General features: G+C 34.3%; 1 protein-coding gene across 1 annotated transcript; it reads right to left on the minus strand.

The window, feature by feature from the left end:
- Positions 1-3,128: 3,128 nt before the first annotated feature.
- Positions 3,129-10,872, minus strand: LOC121378431. Its single transcript, XM_041506607.1, has 6 exons — positions 10,846-10,872; positions 10,530-10,578; positions 7,662-7,773; positions 6,750-6,856; positions 4,909-4,990; positions 3,129-4,504 (listed from the first exon to the last, which is right to left on the minus strand). Exons 2-5 carry the CDS (start codon positions 10,564-10,566, stop codon positions 4,920-4,922), a joined length of 327 nt encoding a protein of 108 aa, XP_041362541.1. The 5' UTR covers positions 10,567-10,578; positions 10,846-10,872; the 3' UTR covers positions 3,129-4,504; positions 4,909-4,919.
- Between the last annotated feature and the right edge of the window lie 4,991 nt (positions 10,873-15,863).

A 15,863-nucleotide genomic window follows, 5' to 3' on the forward strand; every position in this document is an offset into this window, starting at 1 on the left:
CTACCCATTATTCTCTCCTCTTTCGCCTTCACAGCCGTTAGGAGATGCGCTTCTCCTCTTCGCTTGGTCTGCCGTTGGGACGAATATGCTATTTTACCTCATAGCTGTTTGAAATCAGGGTTATCCTTCCCCTAGATGAGCTGCGTTCCAAGGCTGGTGAGTCTCATCTACCCAAAAATTTAGCAACTAGTTTTCGGGCGCCAGTTATCCGCCTTACGCCCCTTCTCCTGTCAGTAGAAACGGTTCCGCCGGGCTGAGCCACATGAGAAAGCCAGGAGCTGGACTCTGGTTGTCAGAGGCTATTAGAGACGCGTGCCATTTGGAGCATTGTATAGGCAGTGCGAGCTTATCCCCACTACCATCCCAGGCTATGACAACCTTGGATACCCGGTGCTGGTTATGATTACATATAGTATTATGCATGCGTTACACATATGACCTAATTATCACGCAAATGTTACATGACATGCATATTTACAGTTTGTTAATTATTTGTTTGTTTTGGGGTTTTGTTTATATTTGTTTTTTGGGAGGGGGGGGGGGGGGGGGGTTGGTTTTTGCTTTTGTTAAGGTGATAAGAGTTGTTTCCTTTTGTTTAAAATTCGTCTGCTTTTGATATTATAATTTTTACAGATAACTATTGCAAGAGTATTCTTCTTGTTATCTTCTTTATTGTTTGTTATTATTTAACAAATTCTTATTATATTTATAAATATATTTTTATTATTATTTATTAGTTTATTATTATTATTATTATTATTCAATTTATTTTTTTTCCGAAACGACTACAGTATAATACTCGTAATCATAAATAATACGACGTAAAGAGTTCTCCCCCTTTTGTTACAAATCGTCTGCATTTGACATTACAATTTTGAGAAATGACTAAAGAAATTGGAAATACTTAAAACAATAATTAAGGAAGGAAATGTTTTATTTAACGACGCACTCAACACATTTTATTTACGGTTATATGATGTCAAACATATTGTTAAGGACCATACAGTTATTGAGAGAGGAAACCCGCTGTCGCCACTTCATGGGCTACTATTTTCGATAAGCAGCAAGGGATCTTGTATATGCACCATCCCACAGACAGGGTAGCACATACCACGGCCTTTGATATACCAGTCATGGTACACTGGCTGGAACGAGAAATACCCCAATGGGCCCACCGACGGGGATCGATCCCACACCGACCGCGCATCGAGCGAGCGCTGTACCACAGGGCTACGTCCCGCCCCTCAGTAATTAAGAGATTCGCACATAATACTCAAGCAGCTAACAGATTGCATCCTTTAATCCGGCTGCTCAACGGCGGGTATCCAGACCTTCATTTAAAGGGACATACCCTAGTTTTTAAACACTAAGGCATATGTTTTATATTAGAGCCGAATAATAGATAACTGAACTCATACTTTACTTATTGTTTAGATTATTAATTTCCGAACATTCGAAGTGTTTTTGGTCATCCTGGTGTTTTTAATATCACAAAATGCTTTTCTCATACTTTTAAAAATGCACGTGAAAGGTAACAGTAATGGAATCGAGTTTTAGTCTATTTTTAGAAGGTATTTCACCATTTCACAGTCACAGATTCTAACTTGTTTCACTCAATTGTAACTTTATCCAAATGTATTACAGGTTTGTAGATTAACCAAACTTAGTGTTAATTTTCATGGGCTGAAATTAGGGACTGTCCCTTTAAGTCGCTGGACGACTTTATAATCCGTGCGCTCAAACCGTCGCAATTAAACAAACCAAAACAAAACAACAACAAAACAGCTACTAATCTTCAGTTATAATATATTTGTTGCTTCTCTGTTCATTGGTGAAGTTCAATAGCCTAGTGTTTTTAACAAATTCTACTGTTTTCTGCAGGGTTATTTAACCTCTTATGTGGGGAGAATCGGGAACGAAGAGGACAACGGTTGGGCGGGTGAGAGAGTGGGAGGTGGAGGATGGCAAAATTGAAAAAGGGGGCGATAAGATTAAGCATAGGCGGTTTTGCCGTAGGATAAGACTAGATTTGACGGCCCCTCCCCCCTCCCCCTGTCAGTTCGTCACGCTGAAGCTTTGAGTGGGACCCCCATCCTTTAAAGAAAATAATATTTATAATAATCGTTCCTTGGCGGGAGGCCCAATCCTTTTCTACCAATCCTCCGGGGCCTAAATAAGAGAAGACTAATAAATATAATTTTAGATCACCCATCAAAAATAGTGCGTCAAATAATATTTAATTAATTAGGCTTTATTATTACAGATTTGAATCTAGCTAACGCCACCAAATTTCTTCACTATTATAATAAATTCAAAATTGATCCTTTAATAAAGTACCTTCTGTCCGATACTCAGCCACGTGCCTTGCCAGAGACTGAGCCTGAACCCTTTTTTTTTTGGAAAAAAGAAGGAAAGAAATGTTTTATTTAACGACGCACTCAACACATTTTATTTACGGTTATATGGCGTCAGACATATGGTTAAGGACCACAGTTTTTTTAGAGGACACCCGCTGTCGCCACTACATGGGCTACTCTTTCCGATTAGCAGCAAGGGATCTTTTATTTGTGCTTCCCACAGTCAGGATAGCACAAACCATGGCCTTTGTTGAACCAGTTATGGATCACTGATCGGTGCAAGTGGTTTACACCTATTATTTGTTTTTTGGATAGAGGAATGTAACTAAAATGACATAACCTAACCTGGCTGCAAATATCTTTAATAGGTATTTGCTAGAAAAATGTTCAACAATATCATGTCAGAAATGTATTTCTCACATTGTGTGTGTGTGTGTGTGTGTGTGTGTGTGTGTATGTGTGTGTTGTGGTAGTAGTAGTAGTAGTAGTAGTAGTGGTTGTAGTGGTAGTGGTAGTAGTAGTAGTAGTAGTAGTAGTAGTAGTAGTAGTAGTAGTGGTAGTAGTGGTAGTAGTAGTAGTAGTAGAAATTCGTTGCAGTTTGCCACCAAAGGTGTTCATTATTGTTCTTAACTGCGAACAAGATTATTGTACTCAGAAACAAAACCCTGCCACCAATAGCAGCAAACACCAGCAGTAGTAATAAGAACAAAATACACACAACAAAACATTCCCGAAATTTGAAAGTAACTAACAACAACAAACAACAAACCATTTTTTATGAGACGTTGATAATTATTCATTTTAATCATACTTAAAGTATGCACTTGGTGACACAATCAAACCACAGATTCTTTTACAGCTATATTGTTTAACGTTAATATAAAAAGACAAACGTGTTGAAAAAGTAAAGAGAGGTAAAAAATTTATACAGATTTAATATCTTATTTAATAATATACTTGAAATATGGAATATTTTGCAAAGATAAAACGTATTCGGTGTTTTGTTCTTATTTTATAACTATATACTTGCACTAAAAGAAAAATCATATAACTTTTTTCTTACCGTATAAAAGAGAAAAAAATGGGAAAACTAGTTTGCCATCGTGAACACATCAAATAAAAATAATTACCCAAGCTGTAAGTATAATTATATAAAACACAAATGTATTTAACAATCCAGATATAAATTCTCCTTTCTAAGAATCGTGTATTACACTATGTAACTAAATCTTTAATTAAATAGATATTTCTAATTAAACATTTTAAACTGATTAAGTTGGCTAACGTGTAAATATTCTTCCAAGTTCAAAATGATGATAAACCCATGGTGAATCCATAAATTATTATAGATATAATAAGTTTAATTTGAAAAGGAGATATGAACTGTGAAGGTAGTTGAATCTGCAATGTGGTATAGCTAGTGACATATTCGCACGTCAAGGTACCATTCCGTATAACTAGGTACTGCATTTCATAATGCGATAGTTATACGGAATGGTGCCTTGGCCAGCGAAGATGATCTAGCGAAAGCTAAAGATATTGGATCACCTTGAAGTCATCATTTATCAATTGGATCACCTTGAAGTCATCATTTATCATTCTCAGTCATAGAAACTGTTATCATATGTAGAACACAATTTTGAAAACGTTTGTTTTGTTTAACGATACCACTAGAGCACATTGATTTATTAACTATCGGCCATTGTATGTTAAACTATTGGTGATTTTTGCATATAGCCTTAGAGGGGAAACCCGCTACATTTTGTTTTCATTAGTAGCAAGTTATCTTTTATATGCACTATCCCACAGACAGAATAACACATACCACGGCCTTTGATATACCAGTCGTGGTGCACTGTCTGGAACGGGAAATAAACCAGTTTGAAATGCTGCGTAATATTTTAGAGAACAACTAGTCAGGCATGTATCCATGCAAGCATAACATTAATAATAAATTTTGTATAAACAATAAACATACACGTACTATCAAAAGTTTATTACAAAGTGTAAAAATTAAATACACAGTCTAATCTACGTATTAGTTACGTATGTAACCATGTGTTTTATTAAATCAATATTGTTCAATGTATTGTGGTTGACGTATAGATGTCATGGCAAAGATGGATGTCTCCTTGGTCAGCTCCATTCTACAAAATACATCAGATAAGAAAACAGCTCAGTTTGTGAAAAAAGAAGAATTATTATTCATATCTTCTACAATAGCAAAACACAAAGTATATATTGGCAAGATAAAGTATTAAAAGACATTTTGTTTACACCAATCTAATTTAGATATCTCCGTCCTTTTCTCTCTCTTTTTTTCTCTTTTTGGCTTTTTTTATGTTTTGATTTTTAAGAACGCATCTATATTATTTTAAGCACCGTATTCAAGAACACCTGTTAGTGTTTTTGTTGTTGAAGTTGTATTACTGTTAAAAAAAGAAGAAAAAAGTTCACAATTTATATATGATTGCTGTGTGTGGTGGCCACAGTGTGTGCTATGTCTGTGTAACCATCATACACCCAACTCCCACTCAACATTTACACATACCAGAAAGTCGTTCACTTGAAGAGCATCACGAACAGGGTGAGAAACATGGTCAAAACTGAAACTGTTGCCATGGCGCCGCTGTCTAAAAAAAACATAAAATAGTAATAATAGTAATAATAATGATAATAATAATAATAGCAACAGTAGCAGCAGCAGTGAGCAATAATAATAATAATAATAATAATAATGATAATAATAAATAATAATAATGATTTTAGTAGTAGTAGTAGTAGTAGTAGTAGTAGTAGTAGTAGTAGTAGTAGTAGTAGTAGTAGTAATAGTAATAGTAGTAGTAGTAGTAGTAGTACTCGTAGTCGTAGCAGCAGTAATAGTGGTTGTTGTGGTGATGATGATGACGATGGTGATGATGATGTTTGTGGTGGTACTGGTGCTGGTGATGATGATGTTATATATATATATATATATATATATATATATATATATATATATATATATATATATATATATAGTATTATGCATGTGTTACACATATGACCTAATTATAACGCAAATGTTACATGACATGCATTTTACAGGGGGTTATTTATGTTTTAAATTATTATTTTGTGTGTGTGTGTGAGTGTTTATATTTCTTTTTGTGGAGGGGTTGTTGGTTTTTGTTTTTGCTAAGGTGATAAGAGTTGTTCCCTTTTGTTTAAAATTCGTCTGCTTTTGATATTAGAATTTTACAGATAACTATGGCAAATGTATTCTTCTTCTTATCTTCTTTATTGTTTGTTATTATTTTAAACATTCTTATTATTTTTATAACAATATATTTATTCGTATTATTTACAATTTTTTTATTATTATTATACCCTAGTTTTTAAACACCAAGACATATTTTTACTATTAGAGCCGTTTTTGATAACTGAAATCATACTTTACTTATATTTTATTGTTTAGATTATCCATTTCCGTACATTCGAAGTGTTTTTGGTCATCCTGGTGATTTTAATATCACAAAACGATATTCTTATATTTTTAAAAACGCACGTTCGTCTGAGAGATAACAGTAATGGAGTCGAGTTTTAGTCTAGGGTATTTCACCATTCCAAAGTCACAGACTCTTGTTTCACTCAGTTGTAACTTTATCCAAATGTGTTACAGGTATGTAGATTAACTAAACTTAGTGTTAATTTTCATAGGTTTTCATAGGCGGTTTTGGCCATCAGTTCGTCACACTGAAGCTTTCGATGGGACCCCTATCCTTTAAATAAAATAATATTTATAATAATCTTTCCTTGGTGGGAGGTCCATCCCTTTTCTGCCAATCCTCCGGGGCCTAAATAAGAGTAGACTAATAAATATAATTTTAGATCACCCATCAAAAATAGTGCTTCATATAATATTTAATTAATTGGGCTTTATTCTTACAGATTTGAATCTGGCTGACGCCACCAATTGTTTCCCCCTTTCCCCATTATAATAAAATCAAAATTGACCCTTTAATAAAGTACCTTCTGTCCGATACTCAGCCACGTGCCTTGCCAGAGACTGGGCATGGGATAGGCGTGCCTGAACTTTTTTCGGATAGAGGCACGTAAATAAAATGACATAACCTAACCTAGCTGCAAATATCTTTAATAGGTATTTCCTAGAAAAAATTTCAACAATATCATGTCATTAAAATGTATTTCTCACAATGTGTGTGTATTTTGATTAAAAGTTTGACTAGTGTAAATTTTTGTTTAATTATAAAACAAAGATGTGAAAGGTAATACATTTGTTACGGGGGTTTCTGGCAAGGTTTACGGGAAATCATGATTTCGTTGTCAAAAATCCACAAAGGTATAATATCCCCTCGAAGACTCGACGGGACGCGATAATAAATCACTTACTACAATAGTTGTTTATGTATGCGTTGGCAGAGTCAAAATATGCTTTAATCGAAGGGTCGGTGCTGCATATGGCGTCTGCGACGCAAGTTAGATACTTTTTGTATGCGCTGCAACAAAAAAAGACAATCACCTGTTAGTAGTATCAAAATAATAGCCCAGAACAAACACATAATTAAACAGACATACACACACATACATGAACTGTGTCACACATACGCACGCACACGCACACACACACACACACACACACACACACACACACACACACACACACCTATCATGCACACACACACACAAACACACAAACATACACACACACCACACACACACACACACACACACACACACACATCCAAGCACAGACAAACACAGAGAGAGAGAGAGAGAGAGAGAGAGAGAGAGAGAGAGAGAGAGAGAGAGGAGAGAGAGAGAGAGAGAGAGAGAGAGAGAGAGAGATACAAGCATAGACATAAACATACACAAATACACACACACACGCACGCACATACATACATACATACATATATATACACACACACATGTATACGAGGTATGCATCTTGTTTCAGGTTGTTTTATTTGCTGTTAGTGTATGCGTACTCTGGCTCTCAGCTGAGTGGTATGACCAATGTATTGTTCATTGCAACCCTGGCACGTAATTACATAAATAACATTGTTAACCGAACAATCCATATCCCTGTGTTTTTGTTTTTGTTTTTCGTTTTGTTGTTATATCTTAGGGTGTGCTGTTGTTGGTTTTTTGTTGTTAGGTTGTTGTTGTTTGTGGGGTAGGGGTGGGAAGGGTGTTATGTTGGGGGGGGGGGGGGGGGTTTGGTTGGTTGGTTGGTTTCTGAGGATTTAGTTTTTCTTTAAGACGCTCAGTATATTCACTGAACACTGGCCATTTCCGAACCTACAAAACTTTCCAACATCGGCCCCAGCAGCTGCAGTTTCTGTCACTAGAGTGGAAGTACAAGTCAGGAGCGACGTCGTGTCACACGCGCAGTGGACCGTGGCAATCAAACCTATTAGTATAGAACATCGTGTTATTGAACTTGCATCACCAAACTAAATAGAATTGGTGTGTGTATATATATATATATATATATATATATATATATATATATATATATATATATATATATATATATATAATTTATTCTTCTAATATAGCAAATCAATATTTTAAAGGGACGAACCCTAGTTTTTAAACACTAAGGCATATTTTTCACCTAGACCCTAGTTTCCACTCGTAAAAATGGACACTAAGTTTGGTTAATTTACAAATCTGTAACAAATTTGGATACAACAGAATGAAACAAGAGTCTGTGACGTTCAAATGCCCTTAAAATAGATTAAACGCGACTTCATAACCGTTACTTCTCAGAATTGTTTTTTTTATGAAATTAAAAAATATGAAAAATGTATTTTGGATAACCAAAAACACTTCGGTTGTACCAAAATGGATAATTAAAACAATAAAATATAAGTAATGTTTGATTTCAGTGATCATAAACGGCTCTAATTGTGAAAAAAAAAAATATGCCTTACAAAAATGTTTTATTATGTAAATAATTTCAGTTTTGTTTCACGTAAGAAGAAAAGTAAAAGTGTTTTGTGAAAAAAAAAAAAACCAAACCCCCTATTTTTGTGTCCAATTTAGAAACAGGAATCGCCTCAGAAATAAATAACTTGTAGTAAATTCCATATAGCGTGTGTAAACGTTTTTAACCTTTCGAATATTTTGTTTCTAAATTCTTATTTCATTTTATTATATATATATTTTTATATTATCCATTTGATTTACATTCTTCTCATTCTGAGGACAATTTCTGAACCTGTGCAGTCAGTTAACTGCTTCTGGCTAGGATTTTCTTGGATTTTGGTTTTAAACTCCATTTTAGTTTATTTCTTTTGGAATTGGGAGTTGTTCTACTACTAATTTGTTTAGCGCCCTATCGATCATTTTCGAGACATTTAGCCACATCATTCTGTAATTGTATACCAGAATAGAGCTTTACATTGATACCACACTACAATGCTCTAGAGCATTCGTTGGGAAGGTTAAACACGTTTGTCTGTGTGTTGGAGAATCGACCCATACTAGCAGACATCTTTTGTGATTATAGTCAAACGAGTTAAAAGTTCGTTTTGTTTAACGACTCCACTAGAGCACATTGATTAATTAATCATCTGCTATTGGATGTCAAACATATGGTAATTCTGACTTGTAGTCATCAGAGGAAAGCCACTACATTTTCCCATTAGCAGCAAGGGATCTTTTATACGCACTTTCCCACAGACAGAAAAGCACATACCATGACCTTTCACCAGCTGTAGTGCACTGGTTAGAACGAGGAAAAACCACAATCAGTTGAATGGTTCCACTAAGGTGATTCGATCCTTTGGCGCAAGCACCTGAAGCGAGCACTCAACTGACTACGCTAAACCACGCCCCTTTGGCGATGTTCTGAACATATGTATAATAATATAGACGGATTGTAATACAGATATACAGTCAGACAGATAGACAGACATACATATTGTAATGAGCCACTCTATACATGAACAACCCTGGCCAATGAGGTTTTCAATTCTGAACTGTAAAAGGCGAGTTCAGTTAATTAATTAAAAATAGTAGTAATAATAAACGATCACACTGTGTGTGTGTGTGTGTGTGTGTGTGTGTGTGTATATATATATATATTGTCGATGTACAAGAAAAAAAATACTCGTAATAGGGTGACTAAATAATACAGTGGAAGACGTTTAGTATGACATAACCACCGTTCAAAATAAACACTCACCCCTCTGTAAGCCGCGTTTTTGTTTCGGGGGGGGGGGGGGGGGTGAGGTTGTCATACAAGGACGATTAAAATTAACATGAATATTATTTTGACCTAGATGATAGATTAAAATCAGTGCCGTTAACAGAAATATTATTTTGACCATGACGATAGAGATTAAAATCAGAGCCGTTAACATCAATGTTATTTTGACCATGTTGATAGAGATTAAAATCAGTGCTGCTAACATCAATAGTAGTTTGACCATGACGATAGAGATTAAAATCAGTGCCAATAACATGAATATTATTTCGACCTTGATGATAGAGATTATCATTGCCTTTAACATGAATATATAAACCATCCGATAAAAGAAGAAAGAAAGAAATGTTTTATTTAACGACGCACTCAACACATTTTATTTACGGTTATATGGCGTCAGACATATGGTTAAGGACCACACAGATTCTAAGAGGAAACCCGCTGTCGCCACTACATGGGCTACTCTTCCGATTAGCAGCAAGGGATCTTTTATTTGCGCTTCCCACAGGCAGGATAGCACAAACCATGGCCTTTGTTGAACCAGTTATGGATCACTGGTCGGTGCAAGTGGTTTACACCTACCCATTGAGCCTTGTGAAGCACTCTCTCAAGGTTTGGAGTCGGTATCTGGATTAAAAATCCCATGCCTCGACTTGGATCCGAACCCAGTACCTACCAGCCTGTAGACCGATGGCCTGCCACGACGCCACCGAGGCCGGTTACCCATCCGATAAAGCGCTCATGGTTTAAATGAAATAATTATTTTACTGTCTGTGTTTTTTCTTTTTTAATTTTTCGTTTCTTCTTTTACGTGTATAAAATAAACTTACCGTTGTTTCGAGGTACGTACTTTTTCTTTTGAATTTGGAAATACTACAAACATTTAAAAGTTTTAATTATTAGATGTGTAGATATATATCAAAGAGAAAACAAAGGAAAAAAGTATACATTACCAACTAAGAGAACTAATGACAGCATGGCATTCTTCATGTTTCCTGATTTCTGAAAGATATATGACTTATCCAATAGAATAATTATTATAAACGAGATAGTGTGAGAATGAGACCTAATATAAAAGAACACAACATATTATACTAGACTTCGATGTGTCATAGTAATTGCATAACATTTGAGGCGGAGTCTGTCTACAAACACACAGTGATTTGTCATGGTAACTGCAAAACATTAGAGGCGGAGCCTATTTTCAAACAAAACGAAACGTACAATTTGTTAAACAAGTATCATTTACTTCAAACCGTGCTACATTACCTCACTTAGATTCTTGGGATATACGCATCCGTGTGCAGGGGAGCGTTTCGGGGGTTCAGGTTACAGATTGTGCTATACCAAATAAAATCCCATAGGCGACCATGTTAACGTTTGTGCTTAAAAACACTATATGCAATATATCACTAAACTATGGCTCATAAATATCAGTACTATAACCCCTACCTCAAAGTATTAACCGAAGAAAATGGTACCTTTCATAGCTCATTTTCGGCATAACCAGATGTTCTACTTTCGCACAAACTTTGAGTACTGTTTTACAGGTACTCCATACATGTTCCAAGCACAAGGCTACTTGACACAGTGGGACTAAATGTAATAAAATTGCATACTTTTTTTTAGCCCAGATGAAACCTTTTTTTTTAACACTCACATTTATAACCAATCACAGGGTTTGTGGTATTCACTTCTCTATCAAACTTTGCACCCCATTCAATAATTCACTTTTAGAAATGTTATTTCAGATATTAAGAAACAGTATGCTATATAAATCTATAATTTGGATGCAACGATGATATCCCACTATATGAAATTGAGTTTCAAATTAGTGACCAACTATTTTTAGAAGTTTTGTCAATGGAAATTTGAGGGAAAACAATTTCATATTCATCTTATTTGAAAAAAGAAAATAATAAATATGAAAAACAATTAATTAGTGAAATAGAGGAGTTAGAAAATAGCAATCACCTGGAGTTTGAAAATGGACGGTATATATATCAGATCAAGAGCTAAATGGATTAATGAAGGTGAAAAATAAATAATTATTTTTGTAATTTAGAAAATAGGAATTTTATTAGTAAATCAATGACTTAGATTGAGAAAAAAGATAGTTCTATAGTTACAGATAAAAATGAAATTATTAATGAAACTAAACTTTTTTTACCAAAACTTGTATGCCTCTAAAGAAGACGCCACTTGTAGCATAGATTTAAATGACTTACTTACAGAAAAAGACCTAAATAAACTTACTAAAGAGCAAGCTGACGATTTAGAAGGTATGTTAACGTATGATGAACTATCAAACGCTCTAAGACGTATGAAGAATAATAAAAGTCCAAGAGTCGACGGTTTCTCTGCTGAATTTTTAAAAACATTTTGGCCAGATATAGGTCACTTTGTATTGAGGTCTGTTAATTATGCTTTTATTAATGATAAATTATCGATAGCACAGAAACTTGGACTAATAACTTGTATAACTTGTAGATAAACCAAAACGTTATCTACCTAACTGGCGACCTATGTCACTTTTAAATGTTGTATATAAATTAGTATCCACATGTATATCTGAACGAATAAAAAGGGTCCTCGATATCTTAATCAATGAAGATCAAACTGGATTTATATCAAAACGATATATTGGCGATAATATAAGGATTTTGTATGACATTATATACTACACTGAATCCGAAAATATTCCTGGTATGTTACTAAGAGTAGATTTTGAAAAAGCGTTCGACTCTATTTCATGGTCATTTATACATAGACTCTTACATTTTGGGGGTTTGGGGATCATATTAAACGTTGAATATCAGGGTTTTTTACAAAAATATTAAATCAAGTGTTATAGTTAATGGCAATATATCCTCATCGTTTGAAATACACAGGGGATGAAGACAAGGGGACCCTTTATCGCCATATATATTCCTCCATTGTGTAGACTTGTACGCAAAAATAAGAAAATTAAAGGAATTTCAGTACAAAATAAACAGTATCTCATTTCACAGTACGCTGATGATACAGATTTTATACTTGATGGTAGTAGAGAGTCCTTCGAAGAAACAATAAATACTTTGAATACATTTGCGAAATTATCTGGACTAAAAATTAATTATGATCAATCTGAAGTCATAAAGATTGGCTCATTTAAGAACAGTGCAGTCAGATATTTACAAAACCTTCATTTAAAATGGAATCCTTCCACTTTTAAAGCACTTGGCATTACCTTTAGTACTGATCTAGCTGAAATGGCTAAACTTAACTATAATTCTAAACTGTTTGAAACTAAACAAGTAATACATAATTGGATACGAAGAATGATCACACCACTTGGTAGAATAGCTATAATAACATCCTTATTAATATCTAAACTCAGCTACTTACTTTTAACACTATCTAATCCCTCTGAATATTTTATGCGTGAATTAAATAAAGTATTATTTAAGTTTGTATGGAACCAAAAGCTGGATAGAATTTGTGACGGTACATGCTCTTAATTTTGTTTTCGCCTGTGGCGATATTAATTGTTTTAGAGGGCCGTGTGCAGTTCCAATATGCACTTAAGCCAGCTGGCCAGTAGTTACGTAATACCTCCGCGAGTGCGGTTTTTACAACCGTGATTTGGCGACTAGGCGTCATTGAGTCTGGCCATCTGAGAGAAAATATGCCGGCGTGGTCGCTGTGGAAATAGCACTTGATAGGGGGAGGGCCGCGATGTACCCCCAGGCGAGATTCGGATTTTTTTTATAAATAGCTAGGGTTTTAGAGATATCAGGGAGAAACATTGAAAGTATCCAGGGGAACGGACGTGGTTCAACTGAACGACATATATTAGTTCAGACCGGACTTGGTAAATATTATTTCTGCTCTGTTGTATAACCTTGATGTGATTGATGTGACTTTTAATATTTTAATACTGTATTATACCAATATTATTTAGACGGTGCTGCCGGTCATATGACGCAGTATTCTGTAGGCTCACTGTCTAAATAATTATTAAGGCTTAGCCAGTCATCCTAGAGGACCTAGGTAAACTGTAGGTTATTGTCTTTATTGTGATAGGTAGCAGTATTAATTTTCTGTTACAAGGTTACTGAATGAGTAGTTAAGGGTTAATTAAAAATTAACCAGTTAGGAATAGAGTTGTAATTCCTTTATTAATTAAGTTCCCCTGGCAGCGTTTCTCAATTATCACACGTTACTGAACGAGTAGTAAGGGTTAATTAAAAATTAACCAGTTAGGAATAGAGTTGTAATTCTTTTATTAATTAAGTTCTCCTGGAAGCGTTTCTCAATTATCACACGTGTGGGTGTTGTGTCACGGTGAAGTGATTTTGCATATTGTGTAAACTAGACACCTAGAGATTAACTAATTAAGTGATCAGTTCTGGGTTGTTATTATTTGTTGTTGTTAATTAACTACTGCGGCAGTACATTTGTCAGCGTAGGTTAATACAGATTCCAAAGTGTATTGTGTTTTTATTGTGTTTTCTAGTGAACTAAACGTGCTATAATAATATATACCTTATATAAGATCTTATCTCTGATCATACCTAGACGAGCCAGCGGGTATAACTGCCTGTTACAGAGAGATCTACTAGATATACAGTTAGGAGAGATATTTGGACAATCGTGTTTCATTCAGTTACGGGTATTATAGGATCCCCGTGACAGAATTAAAAGAAATACCACGTGTAAATCTATCAAAGAGGGAGGCCTAGGCATGATAGATATATTTAAATGTGTTAAAGCTTTGAAAATTACTTGGTTACGAAAACTGGAAAGTAATGATTCAAAATGGAAACCTCTTTCATTGGCATGTTTTCCCCAACTACGATATATTCCTGTATTTGGTAATGAGTTTCCTGAAAAATGTTATAAAAATATTAACAACTTGTTTTGGAAGGACTGTATTGGGGCTTTTTGTGATTTCTCTACAGCTATTAAGATTAAGGTAACAGACTTTAAAGATTTTTTATCAGAACCAATCTTCTATAATTGTCATATAAAAATCGATAGGAAAACGTTTCTAAAACAAAAATGGCTCGAAAAAGCCATCTCTCAAATATGCGACCTAGTTAATGATCGTGGAGAATTTTTTACATTAACTGAATTTAATTATATTTATGACTTACAAGTGTATACCTTAAAAAAAACTAAAATTAGTAAGATAGACACAAATATTCCTTTAGACGATTCGCCTGTCCAAAGAAAACTTTGTTCCATTAAAAAAGGATCAAAATCATACTATTACACATTAACATATTCAGACGTACCAAATACCGCTATGGCAAAATGGCAAAATGGTTTTAGTACTGATCTTATCTAGTCCATTATCTATTTGAAACCACTTCTCACCACACAAGAAGTAAAATTAAGATGGTTGCAATATATGATATTACACAGAATACTAACGACAAATATTTTTGCCTTCAAGCTAAAACTTATTGATACTGAAACATGTACCTTTTGTAATGTAAATAAAGAAACATCTTTTTTGGGAATGTAACTTTGTTCAAACGTTTTGGAATTCGTTTTTAAACTGGTTATGGAAGTACTGTAATCATTTATGTAACTTAAAACTGTCTCTCGACCTAGTCATATTTGGATTTAAAGACAACATTAAAACAGATAATATCTTTGATCTCTTGCTACTTCTAGCTACGTATTTCATATATAAATATAAAGTGCAAAATGTTAAGTTAAACATCATTCATTTTAAAAAAGAAATTAAAAAAAAGATACTCTATAGAAAAACATTTATATTTTAATAAGAACAATCTTAGCAATTTGTTTACCAAGTGGTCGCTGTATCATTCATTAGTTGAAAATATTTAATATAATAATTTCTGTATTATTATTATTATTATTATTATTATTATTATTATTATTATTATTATTTAAATGCTCTCGTCTCCAGCAACAGATGTAAAATATATCATTTAATAAAACATCTACTTCCCGCAGTATCACAGAACATTAACAAACTACAATACAAGTGATAGGAAAGTAATCACATGTATAAATTTGTTATCAAGCTATGTTGCGTGCTGGTGTATGTGTGTGTATGTTTTTTTAATGTTAAAACTGTCTTGCTGTCCTGTTTTACTTAATCTCTCTCTCTCTCTCTCTCTCTCTCTCTCTCTCTCTCTCTCTCTCTCTCTCTCTCTCTCTCTCTCTCTCTCTCTCTCTCTCTCTCTCTCTCTTTTCTCACTTCTATCTCTCCCTCCCTCTTTCTATGGAAAAATGTACAATCAATCTGAACATATTTAGTCTAACAATAC

Source organism: Gigantopelta aegis, chromosome 8, assembly GCF_016097555.1.
Source record: "Gigantopelta aegis isolate Gae_Host chromosome 8, Gae_host_genome, whole genome shotgun sequence".
Lineage (NCBI taxonomy): Eukaryota > Metazoa > Mollusca > Gastropoda > Neomphalida > Peltospiridae > Gigantopelta > Gigantopelta aegis.

Excerpts from the sequence above, each read along its gene's own strand:
- LOC121378431 (XM_041506607.1), bottom strand. The coding sequence starts at position 10,566 with ATGAAGAATGCCATGCTGTCATTAGTTCTCTTAGTTG. Across the intron at positions 7,774-10,529 it reads GTCATTAGTTCTCTTAGTTG|GTTTGATTGCCACGGTCCAC; the intron begins GTAATGTATACT and ends CTATACTAATAG. Across the intron at positions 6,857-7,661 it reads GATGTTGGAAAGTTTTGTAG|CGCATACAAAAAGTATCTAA; the intron begins GTTCGGAAATGG and ends TTTTTGTTGCAG.